This window comes from Leptidea sinapis, chromosome 17 (assembly GCF_905404315.1).
Source record: "Leptidea sinapis chromosome 17, ilLepSina1.1, whole genome shotgun sequence".
NCBI classification, from domain to species: domain Eukaryota; kingdom Metazoa; phylum Arthropoda; class Insecta; order Lepidoptera; family Pieridae; genus Leptidea; species Leptidea sinapis.
In genome coordinates, this window is record NC_066281.1 from 856,830 (window position 1) to 875,735 (window position 18,906).

Consider the following 18,906-nt stretch of genomic DNA (forward strand, 5'->3'; position numbering starts at 1 on the left):
CCTCTGGTGTTACAAGATAATAAGGACGGTGGGTGAGAAACAGGTGACCCGTACGCTCGTTTGTCCTCCTATTCCATAAAAAAAAAAATAGCACAGCTATCCCAAGCTGATGATTCTAAAGACTAGTTAAAAGTATAACTCAATGAATACGGCCTACCAAGTCACAGCAAAGGAGGTTCTGGATTATCTGGTTTACGAATCACCATAAATGATGGGAAAGATTGCAAATTGAAAAGCTACCACGTACACATTCATTTCATCCGTAGCCGGCAAAAACAACGGATTCTTTGTTAATTATAGTCTGCTAATAAATTAATGATTAATAATTAAATAACATGTTTTCACGCTGAAACACAAGTAATACAATAATTGGTTGAAAAGAGAAAGAGAGAATTCTGTCAAATAATTTATAGTAACAATATATTTGTTAAGTGATTATAAACTGTACATAATATCAATTAAAATTCCAACTGAATATTAATTAAGACATTGTCTTTGACTAAATAATTTACTTAATTTTTGGGAATAATAAGTTACAAAAAGTTCATGTAGTAGGTACATGTAACTAAACATAAAATTAAATGACTTTGTTAAAAGTATTACAACTTTCGAATGGACTTACTGCCCCCAGGCTACATAAATAATAAATTTTATTGTAATGAAATTTGATTAAATAAAAGAGGTCCTCTGTCTGATTTTCATGCGCCGGTTCTCCGCAGAGCTGAGGTATATATTTTCGAAATGTCTGGTAAGATTTTAAGGTGAGTAAGATTTTAATTCATCACTAAGTAAATATAATCTAAATATGCGGGAACAGACAAGCAGAAAAATTAATGCTTATACAAAGCATAAAAACACAAGTAAGTATTGGAAAGAACATTCAATGGAAATTTAAATGTCTAAGCAAATAATGATACACATTATAAATCATTTCGATCATAAAGGGATCAATAAAATTCGATTTTTTTGGAAAGAATAAAAACTTTAAAATGCCTCAAGTGCAGTAAATCCTAAACTAATCTAACTCAAAATGGGAAAAATTTCAAAAGATCAAGATCGGTAAACGTAAACATACATTTCACGCTTAATTTTTACTAGTAAACCAATACATAGTGACATATTATGTAGAACTCCAAATGTTATGAGTCTTTTAACTAATAATGAATGCAATAAAAGCTAACTTAATTGCGAGACTTATTGAATTTATTTCCAAACTTAGTTCTGAGTTGGCATGACTTACAAAGTTGCTATGAGATCAGATACGATAACGCTTATAATGTTTCTCTAAACTACACTAAATCTTTCAGAAAGAGAGATAAAACTTCTATACAGTTATTAACTTTAGTAACTTTCCGCGCGTTCAATTTCACTTTAATAATTAATTGGCAGACATCCAATATTGCTGTTGTAAAATATTCAATGCATTTTAATTGGCTAGCAATACTGCCATATTTGTTTCTAGATCGTAAGTGTAATACGGTATTGAGGTGGCCTTTAAACGTTATTTAAAAGCGAATGAAACGCTCAGACAAAAGTACTTGTGCTTCGATTCGGGATGTGAATCGATCAGTCTGGGGATTGTTACGCAAATCATAGCTGTAGCTCAATTTGTTCAGTGGCAAGGACTTGTATTTATACTTTTATTGACAGCTATCATATATTATTTCTCATTGTTCTTTTAATCTTCACTCAAATAAGACGTGAAAATGGTGCGTAGAAGTTTTATAAGTTTTAAAGGGGTTACATCTGTTGAATTTAAATGTGTTATATCACAAATATGTGATGGGAATAATTTGTTCTAATCAATGTGTTTGTTTTTTAGGAAGAACTACCCCAGGAACAAATTAATAGTATGTATATTCATAAAATAATTAATGTGTCTATAATATTGCCATTCCTAACAACATGACTAGCTCTAAAGACTTAATTATGCCGTTTGTATACATTGTATATATTGTATACATTGCATTCAGAATAACGCTTGTTTTGATAGATGTCGCTATTTGTCAATTAATTTTTGCTCTTTTTAGACTTCTATTAAGAAGCAGTAAGTATCGTAATAAAATTTATTAGTATTTAATGACGTAAAGATACAAAAACAGAATATAAAGAACTAACAAGAAATCATTGAAGCTTTTCAGTTCTAACGTACCTAACCTTTTCATTCGTAAGAAATTCTAGAGTAATTACAAAATAGTTTAACAAATATTGTAGTTACATTCAGTGAGTAATTGTCACTTTAGAAAATATACACTATTTAAAAATATTTAATGCATAAAAAACTATATCTTATATATTATATCATCACTTCGATGTAACGTGGTTATCGATAGAAGATTCAAAAAGAGTTTGTTTTTAGTCTTAAAAAAGGCCTTTGAAGCCTTCGATCACGAGAAGAAAGGATGTATTGGCACTGTGATGGTGGGAACAATCCTCGGGATGTTGGGCCATCCTGTTGACGATGATTCGCTGAAAGAAATTATTGACGAAGTTGATGAGGATGGTGAGTTCAGTATACAGTAGGTACTGTATCTCAGAAGATCTGAGCAGTTCCATGTTACCTAACCTATAACATTTTTTTTTTCAATTCTTATATTTTGCTTAGTGGAGATTTCTCTATTTAATTTACTTTAGTTTTGACTAAATATCTGTGTCTCTAATCTAATTCGAAAGTCAGGCCTTACATAATTATATTTCTTATCTTGAGTTTCTTGCGCCCGTTCTCCTCAGGTCTGAGACAGTCTATTTTGAATGGGTGGTAGTTTTTGACGTTTAAAAAGTGATTTTGAATCCTATTTTGAATAAAAATATTTGAATTTGAATATCACATTATTAATCTGTCTTAACACTCTGAAATCTTAGTGTTTTTATAATATTTTAGGATCTGGAGAATTGGAATTCGAAGAGTTTGTAACTCTGGCATCTAGGTTCATGGTAGAAGAGGATACTGAAGCAATGCAGCAAGAACTAAAAGAAGCATTCCGTTTATATGATAAAGAAGGTTAGTAGTTACTGCCAGCTGTAACGCGATGGCCATGTGTAATGAAGCAACCTTTGAACTTATTACTATTTCCTTAATGTAACTCTATCCGTGTCTATCCTACTATTCTTATTTTTATCTGCCAAGTCGAGCAAAAACAAGCGAATCAGCCTTACCATCCTTTAATCGAAGCAGTTCAGGCCAATTTACCACACCCTATCTATAACTTTCTTGATAAAATTAGCCTAATAAAGCCTGAATTTTCAGCAAGCGAGCAGTCATTGTATAAAGACGATATATTTCAAATTTCATTCAATTTGAACCAATCCTTTTTTGAAATTATAGCTAGTCAAGCAAGTTTCTTAATTCTGTCACTGACTCACTGACTGACTGACTGGCCGATCATCAAAAGATTAAGGCATTTCTAGCAGATAGAAGCTTCAAATTTTGAAAAAACTAGTGTTTAGTGTATAAATGAAGAAAAAACTAAAATATTTTGCGGTCTCTCGGTCCATTTTTCCTAGATACACCAGTTGTATAAATAACTTTGTAATCCCATATATTATTGTATATGATGTTACCACGTTATTTATGCTGTTGGTGCTTGTGATGCAAGTTTACGTGGCACTTTTGAGAGTTACATCTAATGTCAACTTTGGAAGTATTAAGGTGCAGGAATTCTCAATTAGTGAATAACATACATTAGATTAAGAAGCACTTACCGTACAGATTTTTGATTAAATCTTCAGAGATATATTCATAGAGACATTGAAGGTCATTTAGAAAAAATGTAGTTGAAGTTCAAATTCAAATTCAAATTCAAAAACACTTTAATCATGTAGGTCACAGAAATGACAGTTATGAATGTCAAAAAAAAAATATTAAAATATTGTTTCTTATTGAATTTACCGCTACTCCGTTTACTACTACTACTACTTCGGTTGAGCTAATGAGAAGAAGTAGCAAGAAACTCATTGCCACTCTTTTAAGTCAAGATTTACAATTTAGTTGTTTTACAAATCATTTAAATTACAATATATGCAAAGTGACGCAACAAAAATACTCAAATGTCAAAAACTTAAAGGCCTACATGAGTAAGTCTAAAAAAAAAGTAAATTAATACTTATAAACACAAGAGTTATTGAGTATAGTAGATGCATCAATCCACACACACCGTAAATAAATAGAGGCATTATGTGATCATTTCATAAAATAAAATATATAATAACTTTAACTTTAAAGGAAATAATAATAATAAAAAAACACATCAAGCAGACCACCCGGTAACAAGATCATCCAGCCCCCACGAGTAGCACCCGTTCACGAGCATGACGCATGGACCAGCCATCGCCTTCCTCGACCATATTTTAGGGAAGGGAACGACCCGCCCCACGTCGCCGCCACAAGCAGAGGCATTTAAGCGAGCATGACGATACCTGTCACGAGAAATCTACTGAATAACAAAACAATTCAAGTTCATCTACATATTATGCAATACTTACTAAATGCCTAATGCTCAATAAGTAGTATCGGAGAAGAAATTGACTCTCATAAGGCACACTTTGAAAACACATTTCTTTAAAACATAAAATATTTTCAATATTGTCATGGTCACTACAAAATGTTGATAGGTTTACTAATTTAGTAATAACCTCAGACAGAAGGACCTTTAAATAGGGACTGATTAAATTTACCGACTTGGTATATGGATCTCACCACTTTTTATAATAGAAGAACCGAGTTGCGAGACATGATTTTTGTTACAAGTTATATTTTTGATGGCATAAAATATTAATATTCTATTGAAAATTTATTGTTTATAACTATCGGATCATTTTTATCTCAATCGCATTACTCAATTGGCTTTCTTATCCATTTTGGGTATGGAACTTGGATTCCAACCAATAGTAACGAATAGTTTTTAATTAGTCATTAACTTTGTTTTTTTTTTTACAATCAATTCAAATGAAAATATCGTTGTCTTGCACCCATAGCACATGCGTAGGCTATGCCTAGTTAAGGTTTTAATTTGAGTTAAAGTGTGTCAACACCATTATTATTATATAAATTTTCAGGTAACGGTTACATTACAACACAAGTCTTGAGAGAAATTCTGAGGGAGTTAGATGACAAAATCAGCCCTGAGGACTTGGATATGATGATTGAGGAAATTGATTCTGATGGTTCCGGAACTGTGGACTTTGACGGTACGTCTACACTGGCTACTGCTTGTGACATCATCTGTTTGGACTCTATAAAACTGCAAAAATACTATGCAGAGGATACAGGAATATAGATGTAACGTTATATTATGTACCGTTCTTTCTATTATAATGTCTCAACCTCTTGATATTATTCACGCAAAATTTTAACTAAATGTTTTTTTTTTATGGAATAGGAGGACAAACGAGCGTACGGGTCACCTGGTGTTAAGTGATCACCGCCGCCCACACTCTCTTGCAACACCAGAGGAATCACAAGAGCGTTGCCGGCCTTTAAGAAAGGTGTACGCGCTTTTCTTGAAGGTACCCATGTCGTATCGTCCCGGAAACACCGCACAAGGAAGCTCATTCCACAGCTTCGTAGTACGAGGACGAAAGCTCCTTGAAAGCCGCACTGTGGAGGACCGCCACACATCCAGATGGTGGGGATGATATCGTAACTTGTGGCGTGTCGTGCGAAGATGAAATTCGGCGGCATTCAGTAGTTCTTACATTTTGCCAGGACAAACAGAGAAACATTCTATAGGGTCTATGTTTAAAGAACATACTGCAACTTAAAAATAATCAATGTACTTACTTTACACTTTCTTTATTTATTACAATAATTTTATTATATGGAAAGATTCTCAAAGTTTTGCCCACATATTAATAAATCAGACTCTGTGTTGTCGAGATTAGTTCTTCCCGTTAGTATAAATGTATCTATGAAATATAAAACATAATATGTATATATAATAAGACTGCCCATTACGTATTTAAGTAATGACTTACGATCTAGAACGACCATCTCAAAAAGTTTAACCTAATTCAGAAAATTTGAACACTCAACGCCTAAGTCCGAAGTTATTCAGAATATGCTTTTGTAATATGGAACCCATTTTGTATTATATACTTTATTATGTAATACATATTCGTCGAGAATTGAAAATATCCAAACATTCACCAGATACATAGCTTTCAGCAAGTGACAGGAGCTACAGACATACTTACACACAGCGCCTTTCTTTGAGTCAAACTCTTTATTGAAGGAGAATTGACGAGTACCAGAGGAATCGCAAGAACTTATCGGTCTGGTAAGGAAGTCGTATCGTCAAGGAAACACCGCACAAGGAAGTTCATTTCACAGTTTGGTTGTAAAGAAATTTACTTTAAACTGCACTGTGGTTCTACCACTGGCTACTCATCCAAATAATGCGGATGATATTCTACTTAGTGGCGTGTCGTTTGAAGGTGGAAGTGGGCGACAGAATACATTACAATATCTTATTCTACAACATTATATTTTAGTCTATGACGTTCTATACATAGATTATAACGATTGTTTTAGTGGCAACTTTATTTTATAGTTACGCATTGATACTGAGCTGTCACTCTAGGCTATATAGAGCTAAAGTCGGCTCGTGTCGACTAAGTCGGACTCACTCGGTGTGTTTGGTTGTATTTCGTAGTAGACTTTGATGATGATTTCACATCTGACGCGTAGTATTTAGTACAGCTGATCTTTTATTTTATTAAAAACTAAAAATACAAGAACTGTTTATAAAATAAATAATTTTATTTCAGAGTTCATGGAAGTTATGACCGGAGGTGATGATGAAAGATAATGAAGAGGGCTATGAGGAATTATACTAAAATTAATTGTTGTTCTGTGTTTTATTATTAATACTGCAATTATAAGATTATAAATTATTTATTACATTGTTTATTGAACTTTCATGATTTTATTTATAATAGTACAGTAGATTTATTTATAATACTTAAAAAGGTAAATTTTTGGGTAAACAACCCTTAAAATTAATATGTAGCACCATTAGTTTTAATGATTAATTACAAAGGTCTGTGTAGAATATTTATGATATCGTAAATATAACAATCGCTGTTTTCTTCTGGAAAATAACAGAATTATATAAATAGTCCATTGAAATGTTACATTTTTTAGGCCTAACCTTGCGTTTTTTAGAGGACGCAATTTTATTTTTTTGATGTGTAGGGGGGGTCAGAGTAAAGCTTAAACCAAGATTGTAGGGTCGCCGCCCTTGTTCCAGGGCCGCCATCTTGAAAATAAGGGTTATAAAAATAAATGGTTTTGACGATATATCTCTTAAGCTCGATCTCCAAAAATGGTCTGATATAAATTTTTCGTAAAATGATAAAAAAGCATTATCGAAAAATATATTTTTTTTCATAAATTTCTGAACATTTAACAGTTACTGTAAAGAATCCACTTTTTATCACATGTCACAATTCAATCCAATATTCCTTCATTTCTGTATCGATTCAACAAGGCAACACATGTTTCATCACGCTTTTCTATCTGCAGATCAGTCAAATCATTAATTTTTTTTATTTTACTGATTCAAATGAGTCAATATTGTTGATTAGGTAACCTTCAACAATGCCGCTTATTCCTGGGTAGTTTGGCTCGGATTCGGATATCTTTCAATTCATTGTTATTCACCTGTGTGGGCGGTCTTCCACGTGGCTTGTTCTTCACATCAAAGTTTCCATCACGAAAGTTTTTATACCAAAATCACACGATGCGTTAATTAGCAGTCTCCTCTCCAAACGCAACATTGATATTGCGAGCTGTTTTTGCCGTGTTAGTTCCACGTCGGAACTCATATTCAAATATCACTCGTATTTTGAAGCCCATCTTTCTTATACAAATGATTTAAGTTTTCTTTAGGAGTCTCGTGCCAGATTTTGGCGAGACAACACGTCCTGAGGATGCCTCGTGTAGAGGCGAAACACGTGTCGAATTGTTTTAAAAACAAATATTGGCGGAATTAACACTAAAGAAAACTTAAATCATTTGTATAATTATGGATTTCCGCAAAGTAACGCCTAATTTAATAAATTTTCCCATCTTTCTTGTCTAAGCTGAATTACAAAAAAAAACAGAAAGTCTATAATCGAATGTTGCACATTTTTAAAAGAAGATCTACATAGGTACCATGTGAAATAACTTTCGATCAAAAATCTCAAACCATGAAGGTTCTATATCAATTCGAAGTAACTATTACAATAAAACGGCAATTTCATTAATTAACCCCTATTATTAATTAACTATATAGTATAAAACAAAGTCGTATCCGGCTGTCTGTCTGTATGCTTAGATCTTTAATACTACGCAATGGATTTTGATGCGGTTTTTTAATAGATACAGTGATGATATGTATAGTACATGCATTATATGGTAGAGAAACACTGATATACTTTAGAGGTTTCTAATGTGATGTTACGACATAATTAGAAACATTAGAAACTTCTCTCTCATATACGTATGAACACATTTTTTGGGCTTACATTGCAAACGCTGCCTGAATCCTACAGTACAAGATCATGTAGTACAGTAGTGTACACCTTAAAAAAGTATGCGATGGCACATGTCTATCCCTTAGGAATAACCCACAATAACCATTTTTGATCCTATACTTTTTAAAAGAAATAATGGCTTATTTAAGAAGCTATTTTAAGCAACACCGCATTAATTCTAACCTAATTACGTATTTTTATGAGTGGTAGGTCTTTGCACAGGAAGCCGGCTAGATTATGGGTACCACAACGGCGCCTTTTTCTGCCGTGAAGCAGTAATGTGTAAGCATTACTGTTTCGGTCTGAAGGGCGCCGTAGCAAGTGAAATTACTGGGCAAATAAGACTTGACATCTTAAGTCTCAAGGTGACGAGCGCAATTGTAGTGCCACTCAGAATTATTGGGTTTTTCAATATTCTTAAGCGGCACTTTAATGGGCAGGGCGTATCAATCACCATCAGCTGAACGTCCTGCTTGTCTTGTCCCTTATTATCATAAAAAAAAATAAGTCCCTTCAAAAATTTACATTGTGCGTTTAATTTAGATCAATATGGCCATTTACAGCATGTAATTGAAATGAATATTTTCAAAGATATTACAGATTTAAATGAATGTTGAGATATAAATAACTGGATCACTCGGAAATACCAACTTTATATTTATTTAATAACGAAGTCAGTCCGGGCAGCTAGTTATAAACGATACAAAATGGTATAAGAACTGACTAAAACAAAAATATATATATTTTATTAATATGAACCTTACAGTATTAAACTTTTCAAAACTCCTGCAAAAAATTTTTAACATGTATTACTTATTAATTAAAAATATCTCAAGGGAAAACAATTTAGGTGATTAGGAGTTAATATTATGAGTTGAACGAAATTATTTAATGAATTACAATTTTCATGGGATTGTTTTTCATTTTATTCTTCTCATACATGTGTTCAATGGTAACTGATTAGCCAGTTTTTTTTTGATAAATTGAATACAGCAGTGTATTTTGTTGGTTAATTTAGCTATTTCCGTTAGCAAAATAATTTCAAAACTAACCTACAGTTATAACTAATAATGAAATAGACTAGTCAACGAGTTTAAAATGTCTTGTGAAAATGTACTGACTTCCAAACATACAATATAATATTATGTATTGCATCCGCGTCCCTAAAAACTTAAAATGGAACTACTAATGTTCCTGTAATAAAAAGACTCTGTTGGAGAAGTGATCTGTTTAATGAAAGACACTTAAAACAAATTTAGTATGTTAAACAATATATCGCGATATGTCTGTACATTTTGAGGCAAGGCTATAACAGAAACAACCCGTGTTCGTAATAATAAATGATATTTATTTTGAGATTAGGTTTATTTTTTTTTTCTTCAAGATATTAGTGCAAAAGTAGAACTTACTTTCATGTTTATAACTTACAAGTGAAAGTTATGATATAAAAAATATCAACCTTTATCTTCTTCATTATTCGTATGATAGACTTCATATTTTGGTCTGGTATATTATTAGTATTTTAAACGAAATTAAAATTTCCGCGCGTTCAATTTCACTTTAATAATTAATTGGCAGACATCCAATATTGCTGTTGTAAAATATTCAATGCATTTTAATTGGCTAGCAATACTGCCATATTTGTTTCTAGATCGTAAGTGTAATACGGTATTGAGGTGGCCTTTAAACGTTATTTAAAAGCGAATGAAACGCTCAGACAAAAGTACTTGTGCTTCGATTCGGGATGTGAATCGATCAGTCTGGGGATTGTTACGCAAATCATAGCTGTAGCTCAATTTGTTCAGTGGCAAGGACTTGTATTTATACTTTTATTGACAGCTATCATATATTATTTCTCATTGTTCTTTTAATCTTCACTCAAATAAGACGTGAAAATGGTGCGTAGAAGTTTTATAAGTTTTAAAGGGGTTACATCTGTTGAATTTAAATGTGTTATATCACAAATATGTGATGGGAATAATTTGTTCTAATCAATGTGTTGTTTTTTAGGAAGAACTACCCCAGGAACAAATTAATAGTATGTATATTCATAAAATAATTAATGTGTCTATAATATTGCCATTCCTAACAACATGACTAGCTCTAAAGACTTAATTATGCCGTTTGTACATATATTGTATACATTGCATTCAGAATAACGCTTGTTTTGATAGATGTCGCTATTAAATATGTGTCAATTAATTTTTGCTCTTTTTAGACTTCTATTAAGAAGCAGTAAGTATCGTAATAAACTTTATTAGTATTTAATGACGTAAAGATACAAAAACAGAATATAAAGAACTAACAAGAAATCATTGAAGCTTTTCAGTTCTAACGTACCTAACCTTTTCATTCGTAAGAAATTCTAGAGTAATTACAAAATAGTTTAACAAATATTGTAGTTACATTCAGTGAGTAATTGTCACTTAAGAAAATATACACTATTTAAAAATATTTAATGCATACAAAACTATATCTTATACATTATATCATCACTTCGATGTAACGTGGTTATCGATAGAAGATTCAAACATAGTTTGTTTTTAGTCTTAAAAAAGGCCTTTGAAGCCTTCGATCACGAGAAGAAAGGATGTATTGGCACTGTGATGGTGGGAACAATCCTCGGGATGTTGGGCCATCCTGTTGACGATGATTCGCTGAAAGAAATTATTGACGAAGTTGATGAGGATGGTGAGTTCAGTATACAGTAGGTACTGTATCTCAGAATATCTGAGCAGTTCCATGTTATATAATCTATAACATTTTTTTTTTCAATTCTTATATTTTGCTTAGTGGAGATTTCTCTATTTAATTTACTTTAGTTTTGACTAAATATCTGAGTCTCTAATCTAATTCGAAAGTCAGGCCTTACATAATTATCTTTCTTATCTTGAGTTTCTTGCGCCCGTTCTTCTCAGGTCTGAGACAGTCTATTTTGAATGGGTGGTAGTTTTTGACGTTTAAAAAGTGATTTTGAATCCTATTTTGAATAAAAATATTTGAATTTGAATATCATATTATTAATCTGTCTTAACACTCTGAAATCTTAGTGTTTTTATAATATTTTAGGATCTGGAGAATTGGAATTCGAAGAGTTTGTAACTCTGGCATCTAGGTTCATGGTAGAAGAGGATACTGAAGCAATGCAGCAAGAACTAAAAGAAGCATTCCGTTTATATGATAAAGAAGGTTAGTAGTTACTGCCAGCTGTAACGCGATGGCCATGTGTAATGAAGCAACCTTTGAACTTATTACTATTTCCTTAATGTAACTCTATCCGTGTCTATCCTACTATTCTTATTTTTATCTGCCAAGTCGAGCAAAAACAAGCGAATCAGCCGTACCATCCTTTAATCGAAGCAGTTCAGGCCAATCTACCACACCCTATCTATAACTTTCTTGATAAAATTAGCCTAATAAAGCCTGAATTTTCAGCAAGCGAGCAGACATTGTATAAAGACGGTATATTTCAAATTTCATTCAATTTGAACCAATCCTTTTTTGAAATTATAGCTAGTCAAGCAAGTTTCTTAATTCTGTCACTGACTCACTGACTGACTGACTGGCCGATCATCAAAAGTTTAAGGCATTTCTAGCAGATAGAAGCTTCAAATTTAGAAAAAACTAAAATATTTTGCGATCTCTCGGTCCATTTTTCTAGATACACCAGTTGTATAAATAACTTTGTAATCCCATATATTATTGTATATGATGTTACAACGTTATTTATGCAGGTGGTGCTTGTGATGCAAGTTTACGTGGCACTTTTTAGAGTTACATCTAATGTCAACTTTGGAAGTATTAAGGTGCAGGAATTCTCAATTAGTGAATACATACATTAGATTAAGAAGCACTTACCGTACAGATTTTTGATTAAATCTTCAGAGATATATTCATAGAGACATTGAAGGTCTTTTAGAAAAAATGTAGTTGAAGTTCAAATTCAAATTCAAATTCAAAAACACTTTATTCATGTAGGTCACAGAAATGACACTTATGAATGTCAAAAAAAAATATAAAAATATTGTTTCTTATTGAATTTACCGCTACTTCGTTTACTAAACCCTTTAGGGTTGAGCTAATGAGAAGAAGTAGCAAGAAACTCATTGCCACTCTTTTAAGTCAAGATTTACAATTTAGTTGTTTTACAAAGTGACGCAACAAAAATACTCAAATTTCAAAAATTTAAAGGCTTACATGAGTAATTCAAAAAAAGAAAAAAGTAAATTAATACTTATAAACACAAGAGTTATTGAGTATAGTAGATGCATCAATCCACACACACCGTAAATAAATAGAGGCATTATGTGAGCATTTCATAAAATAAAATATATAATAACTTTAACTTTAAATGAAATAATAATAATAAAAAAACACATCAAGCAGACCTCCCGGTAACAAGATCATCCAGCCCCCACGAGTAGCACCCGTTCACGAGCATGACGCATGGACCAGCCATCGCCTCCCTCTACCATATTTTAGGGAAGGGAACGACCCGCCCCACGTCGCCGCCACAAGCAGAGGCGTTTAAGCGAGCATGACGATACCTGTCACGAGAAATCTACTGAATAACAAAACAATTCAAGTTCATCTACATATTATGCAATACTTACTAAATGCCTAATGCTCAATAAGTAGTATCGGAAAAGAAATTGACTCTCATAAGGCACACTTTGAAAACACATTTCTTTAAAACATAAAATATTTTCAATATTGTCATGGTCACTACAAAATGTTGATAGGTTTACTAATTTAGTAATAACCTCAGACAGAAGGACCTTTAAATAGGGACTGATTAAATTTACCGACTTGGTATATGGATCTCACCACTTTTTATAATAGAAGAACCGAGTTGCGAGACATGATTTTTGTTACAAGTTATATTTTTGATGGCATAAAATATTAATATTCTATTGAAAATTTATTCTTTATAACTATCGGATCATTTTTATCTCAATCGCATTACTCAATTGGCGTTCTTATCCATTTTGGGTATGGAACTTGGATTCCAACCAATAGTAACGAATAGTTTTTAATTAGTCATTAACTTTGTTTTTTTTTTTTTTACTATCAAATCAAATGAAGATATCGTTGTCTTGCACCCATAGCACATGCGTAGGCTATGCCTAGTTTAGGTTTTAATTTGAGTAAAAGTGTGTCAACACCCTTATTATTATATAAATTTTCAGGTAACGGTTACATTACAACACAAGTCTTGAGAGAAATTCTGAGGGAGTTAGATGACAAAATCAGCCCTGAGGACTTGGATATGATGATTGAGGAAATTGATTCTGATGGTTCCGGAACTGTGGACTTTGACGGTACGTTTACACTGGCTACTGCTTGTGACATCATCTGTTTGGACTCTATAAAACTGCAAAAATACTATGCAGAGGATACAGGAATATAGATGTAACGTTATATTATGTACCGTTCTTTCTATTATAATGTCTCAACCTCTTGATATTATTCACGCAAAATTTTAACTAAATGTTTTTTTTTTATGGAATAGGAGGACAAACGAGCGTACGGGTCACCTGGTGTTAAGTGATCACCGCCGCCCACACTCTCTTGCAACACCAGAGGAATCACAAGAGCGTTGCCGGCCTTTAAGAAAGGTGTACGCGCTTTTCTTGAAGGTACCCATGTCGTATCGTCCCGGAAACACCGCACAAGGAAGCTCATTCCACAGCTTCGTAGTACGAGGACGAAAGCTCCTTGAAAGCCGCACTGTGGAGGACCGCCACACATCCAGATGGTGGGGATGATATCGTAACTTGTGGCGTGTCGTGCGAAGGTGAAATTCGGCGGCATTCAGTAGTTCTTACATTTTGCCAGGACAAACAGAGAAACATTCTATAGGTTCTATGTTTAAAGAACATACTGCAACTTAAAAATAATCAATGTACTTACTTTACACTTTCTTTATTTATTACAATAATTTTATTATATGGAAAGATTCTCAAAGTTTTGCCCACATATTAATAAATCAGACTCTGTGTTGTCGAGATTAGTTTTTCCCGTTAGTATAAATGTATCTATGAAATATAAAACATAATATGTATATATAATAAGACTGCCCATTACGTATTTAAGTAATGACTTACGATCTAGAACGACCATCTCAAAAAGTTTAACCTAATTCAGAAAATTTGAACACTCAACGCCTAAGTCCGAAGTTATTCAGAATATGTTTTTGTAATATGGAACCCATTTTGTATTATATACTTTATTATGTAATACATATTCGTCGAGAATTGAAAATATCCAAACATTCACCAGATACATAGCTTTCAGCAAGTGACAGGAGCTACAGACATACTTACACACAGCGCCTTTCTTTGAGTCAAACTCTTTATTGAAGGAGAATTGACGAGTACCAGAGGAATCGCAAGAACTTATCGGTCTGGTAAGGAAGTCGTATCGTCAAGGAAACACCGCACAAGGAAGTTCATTTCACAGTTTGGTAGTAAAGAAATTTACTTTAAACTGCACTGTGGTAGAAGGCTACTCATCCAGATAGTGCGGATGATATTCTACTTAGTGGTGTGTCGTTTGAAGGTGGAAGTGGGCGACAGAATACATTAGAATATCTTATTCTACAACATCATATTTTAGTCTATGACGTTCTATACATAGAACGATTGTTTTAGTGGAAACTTTATTTTATAGTTACGCGTTGATACTGAGCTGTCACTCTAGGCTATATAGAGCTAAAGTCGGCTCGTGTCGACTAAGTCGGACTCACTCGGTGTGTTTGGTTGTATTTCGTAGTAGACTTTGATGATGATTTCACATCTGACGCGTAGTATTTAGTACAGCTGATCTTTTATTTTATTAAAAACTACAAATACAAGAACTGTTTATAAAATAAATAATTTTATTTCAGAGTTCATGGAAGTTATGACCGGAGGTGATGATGAAAGATAATGAAGAGGGCTATGAGGAATTATACTAAAATTAATTGTTGTTCTGTGTTTTATTATTAATACTGCAATTATAAGATAATAAATTATTTATTACATTGTTTATTGAACTTTCATGATTTTATTTATAAATGTACAGTAGATTTATTTATAATACTTAAAAAGGTACATTTTTGGGTAAACAACCCTTAAAATTAATATGTAGCACCATTAGTTTTAATGATTAATTACAAAGGTCTGTGTTGAATATTTATAATATCGTAAATATAACAATCGCTGTTTTCTTCTGGAAAATAACAGAATTATATAAATAGTCCATTGAAATGTTATATTTTTTAGGCCTAACCTTGCGTTTTTTAGAGGACGCAATTTTATTTTTTTGATGTGTAGGGGGGGTCAGAGTAAAGCTTAAACCAAGATTGTAGGGTCGCCGCCCTTGTTCCAGGGCCACCATCTTGAAAATAAGGGTTGAAATGGTTTTGACGATCTCGAATCTCTTAAACTCGATCTCCAAAAATGGTCTGATATAAATTTTTCGTAAAATGATAAAAAAGCATTATCGAAAAATATATTTTTTTTTCATAAATTTCTGAACATTTAACAGTTACTGTAAATAATCCACTTTTTATCACATGTCACAATTCAATCCAATATTCCTTCATTTCTGTATCGATTCAACAAGGCAACACATGTTTCATCACACTTTTCTATCTGCAGATCAGTCAAATCATGAGGCATCCATTTTTATTTTTTTTTTATTTTACTGATTTCTCGCAAATGAGTCAATATTGTTGATTAGGTAACCTTCAACAATGCCGCTTATTCCTGGGTAGTTTGGCTCGGATTCGGAATCATTTTTATTCACCTGTGTGGGCGGTCTTCCACGTGGCTTGTTCTTCACATCAAAGTTTCCATCACGAAAGTTTTTATACCAAAATCACACGATGCGTTTATTAGCAGTCTCCTCTCCAAACGCAACATTGATATTGCGAGCTGTTTTTGCCGTGTTAGTTCCACGTCGGAACTCGTATTCAAATATCACTCGCACTTTGAAGCCCATCTTTCTTATACAAATGATTTAAGTTTTCTTTAGGAGTCTCGTGCCAGATTTTGGCGAGACAACACGTCCTGAGAATGCCTCGTGTAGAGGCGAAACACGTGTCGAATTGTTTTAAAAACAAATATTGGCGGAATTAACACTAAAGAAAACTTAAATCATTTATATAATTATGGATTTCCGCAAAGTAACGCCTAATTTAATAAATTTTCCCATCTTTCTTGTCTAAGCTGAATTACAAAAAAAAACAGAAAGTCTATAATCGAATGTTGCACATTTTTAAAAGAAGATCTACATAGGTACCATGTGAAATAACTTTCGATCAAAAATCTCAAACCATGAAGGTTCTATATCAATTCGAAGTAACTATTACAATAAAACGGCAATTTCATTAATTAACCCCTATTATTAATTAACTATATAGTATAAAACAAAGTCGTATCCGGCTGTCTGTCTGTATGCTTAGATCTTTAATACTACGCAACGGATTTTGATGCGGTTTTTTAATAGATACAGTGATGATATGTATAGTACATGCATTATATGGTAGAGAAACACTGATATACTTTAGAGGTTTCTACATAATGTGATGTTACGACATAATTAGAAACATTAGAAACTTCTCTCTCATATACGTATGAACACATTTTTTGGGCTTACATTGCAAACGCTGCCTGAATCCTACAGTACAAAATCATGTAGTACAGTAGTATACACCTTAAAGAAGTATGCGATGGCACATGTCTATCCCTTAGGAATAACCCACAATAACCATTTTTGATCCTATACTTTTTAAAAGAAATAATGGCTTATTTAAGAAGCTATTTTAAGCAACACCGCATTAATTCTAACCTAATTACGTAATTTTATGAGTGGTAGGTCTTTGTGCAGGAAGCCGGCAAGTTTATGGGTACCACAACGGCACCTTTTTCTGCCGTGAAGCAGTAATGTGTAAGCATTACTGTTTCGGTCTGAAGGGCGCCGTAGCAAGTGAAATTACTGGGCAAATAAGACTTGACATCTTAAGTCTCAAGGTGACGAGCGCAATTGTAGTGCCACTCAGAATTATTGGGTTTTTCAATATTCTTATATGGGCGTATCAATCACCATCAGCTGAACGTCCTGCTTGTCTTGTCCCTTATTATCATAAAAAAAAAATAAGTCCCTTCAAAAATTTACATTGTGCGTTTAATATAGATCAATATGGCCATTTACAGCATGTAATTGAAATGAATATTTTCAAAGATATTACAGATTTAAATGAATGTTGAGATATAAATAACTGGATCACTCGGAAATACCAACTTTATATTTATTTAATAATGAAGTCAGTCCGGGCAGCTAGTTATAAACGATACAAAATGGTATAAGAACTGACTAAAACAAAAATATATATATTTTATTAATATGAACCTTACAGTATTAAACTTTTCAAAACTCCTGCAAAATATTTTTAACATGTATTACTTATTGATTAAAAATATCTCAAGGGAAAACAATTTAGGTGATTAGGAGTTAATATTATGAGTTGAACGAAATTATTTAATGAATTACAATTTTCATGGGATTGTTTTTCATTTTATTCTTCTCATACATGTGTTCAATGGTAACTGATTAGCCAGTTTTTTTTGATAAATTGAATACAGCAGTGTATTTTGTTGGTTAATTTAGCTATTTCCGTTAGCAAAATAATTTCAAAACTAACCTACAGTTATAACTAATAATTAAATAGACTAGTCAACGAGTTTAAAATGTCTTGTGAAAATGTACTGACTTCCGGACATACAATATAATATTATGTATTGCATCCGCGTCCCTAAAAACTTAAAATGGAACTACTAATGTTCCTGTAATAAAAAGACTCTGTTGGAGAAGTGATCTGTTTAATGAAAGACACTTAAAACAAATTTAGTATGTTAAAAAATATATCGCGATATGTCTGTACATTTTGAGTCAAGGCTATAACAGAAACAACCCGTGTTCGTAATAATAAATGATATTTATTTTGAGATTAGGTTTATTTTTTTTTTCTTCAAGATATTAGTGCAAAAGTAGAACTTACTTTCATGTTTATAACTTACAAGTGAAAGTTATGATATAAAAAATATCAACCTTTATCTTCTTCATTATTCGTATGATAGACTTCATATTTTGGTCTGGTATATTATTAGTATTTTAAACGAAATTAAAAATTATTGAACTATATGTAGGTTTGATAGAATTTTTAATTGAAAACCTCATTTAGCGCGGTACACATATTTTTAGATGAGACAAAATCTCTGGACTCGCGACACCGTTACGAGATGCAGCTATAGTGTGTCACTGTGTGCATATATACATGTACATATAGAAGACCGTGAACACGTCCAAATAAATAAAATGTAGATATGTTAGTATTATATATTA

The 18,906-nt window shown here is 32.6% G+C and overlaps 1 protein-coding gene across 4 annotated transcripts; it reads left to right on the plus strand.

Annotated features, from left to right (window-relative positions):
* Positions 1–1,509: 1,509 nt before the first annotated feature.
* LOC126969110 (troponin C, isoallergen Bla g 6.0101) lies at positions 1,510–15,486 on the plus strand. 4 transcript variants are annotated; one of them, XM_050814421.1, is made up of 6 exons: positions 1,510–1,709; positions 1,823–1,850; positions 11,065–11,208; positions 11,587–11,706; positions 13,707–13,838; positions 15,407–15,486. In XM_050814421.1, the coding sequence occupies exons 1-6, from the start codon at positions 1,707–1,709 to the stop codon at positions 15,445–15,447; spliced, it is 468 nt and encodes a 155-aa protein (XP_050670378.1). In that variant the 5' UTR covers positions 1,510–1,706; the 3' UTR covers positions 15,448–15,486. The 4 variants fall into 4 exon arrangements, with proteins under 4 accessions (XP_050670378.1, XP_050670377.1, XP_050670375.1 ...); XM_050814420.1 differs by lacking the exon at positions 1,823–1,850 and adding an exon at positions 10,528–10,555; XM_050814418.1 differs by lacking the exons at positions 11,065–11,208; positions 11,587–11,706; positions 13,707–13,838; positions 15,407–15,486 and adding exons at positions 2,360–2,503; positions 2,882–3,001; positions 5,056–5,187; positions 6,766–6,913.
* Positions 15,487–18,906: the final 3,420 nt, after the last annotated feature.

Excerpts from the sequence above, each read along its gene's own strand:
- LOC126969110 (XM_050814421.1), top strand. Across the intron at positions 1,851-11,064 it reads ACCCCAGGAACAAATTAATA|TCTTAAAAAAGGCCTTTGAA; the intron begins GTATGTATATTC and ends GTTTGTTTTTAG. Across the intron at positions 11,209-11,586 it reads TGACGAAGTTGATGAGGATG|GATCTGGAGAATTGGAATTC; the intron begins GTGAGTTCAGTA and ends ATAATATTTTAG.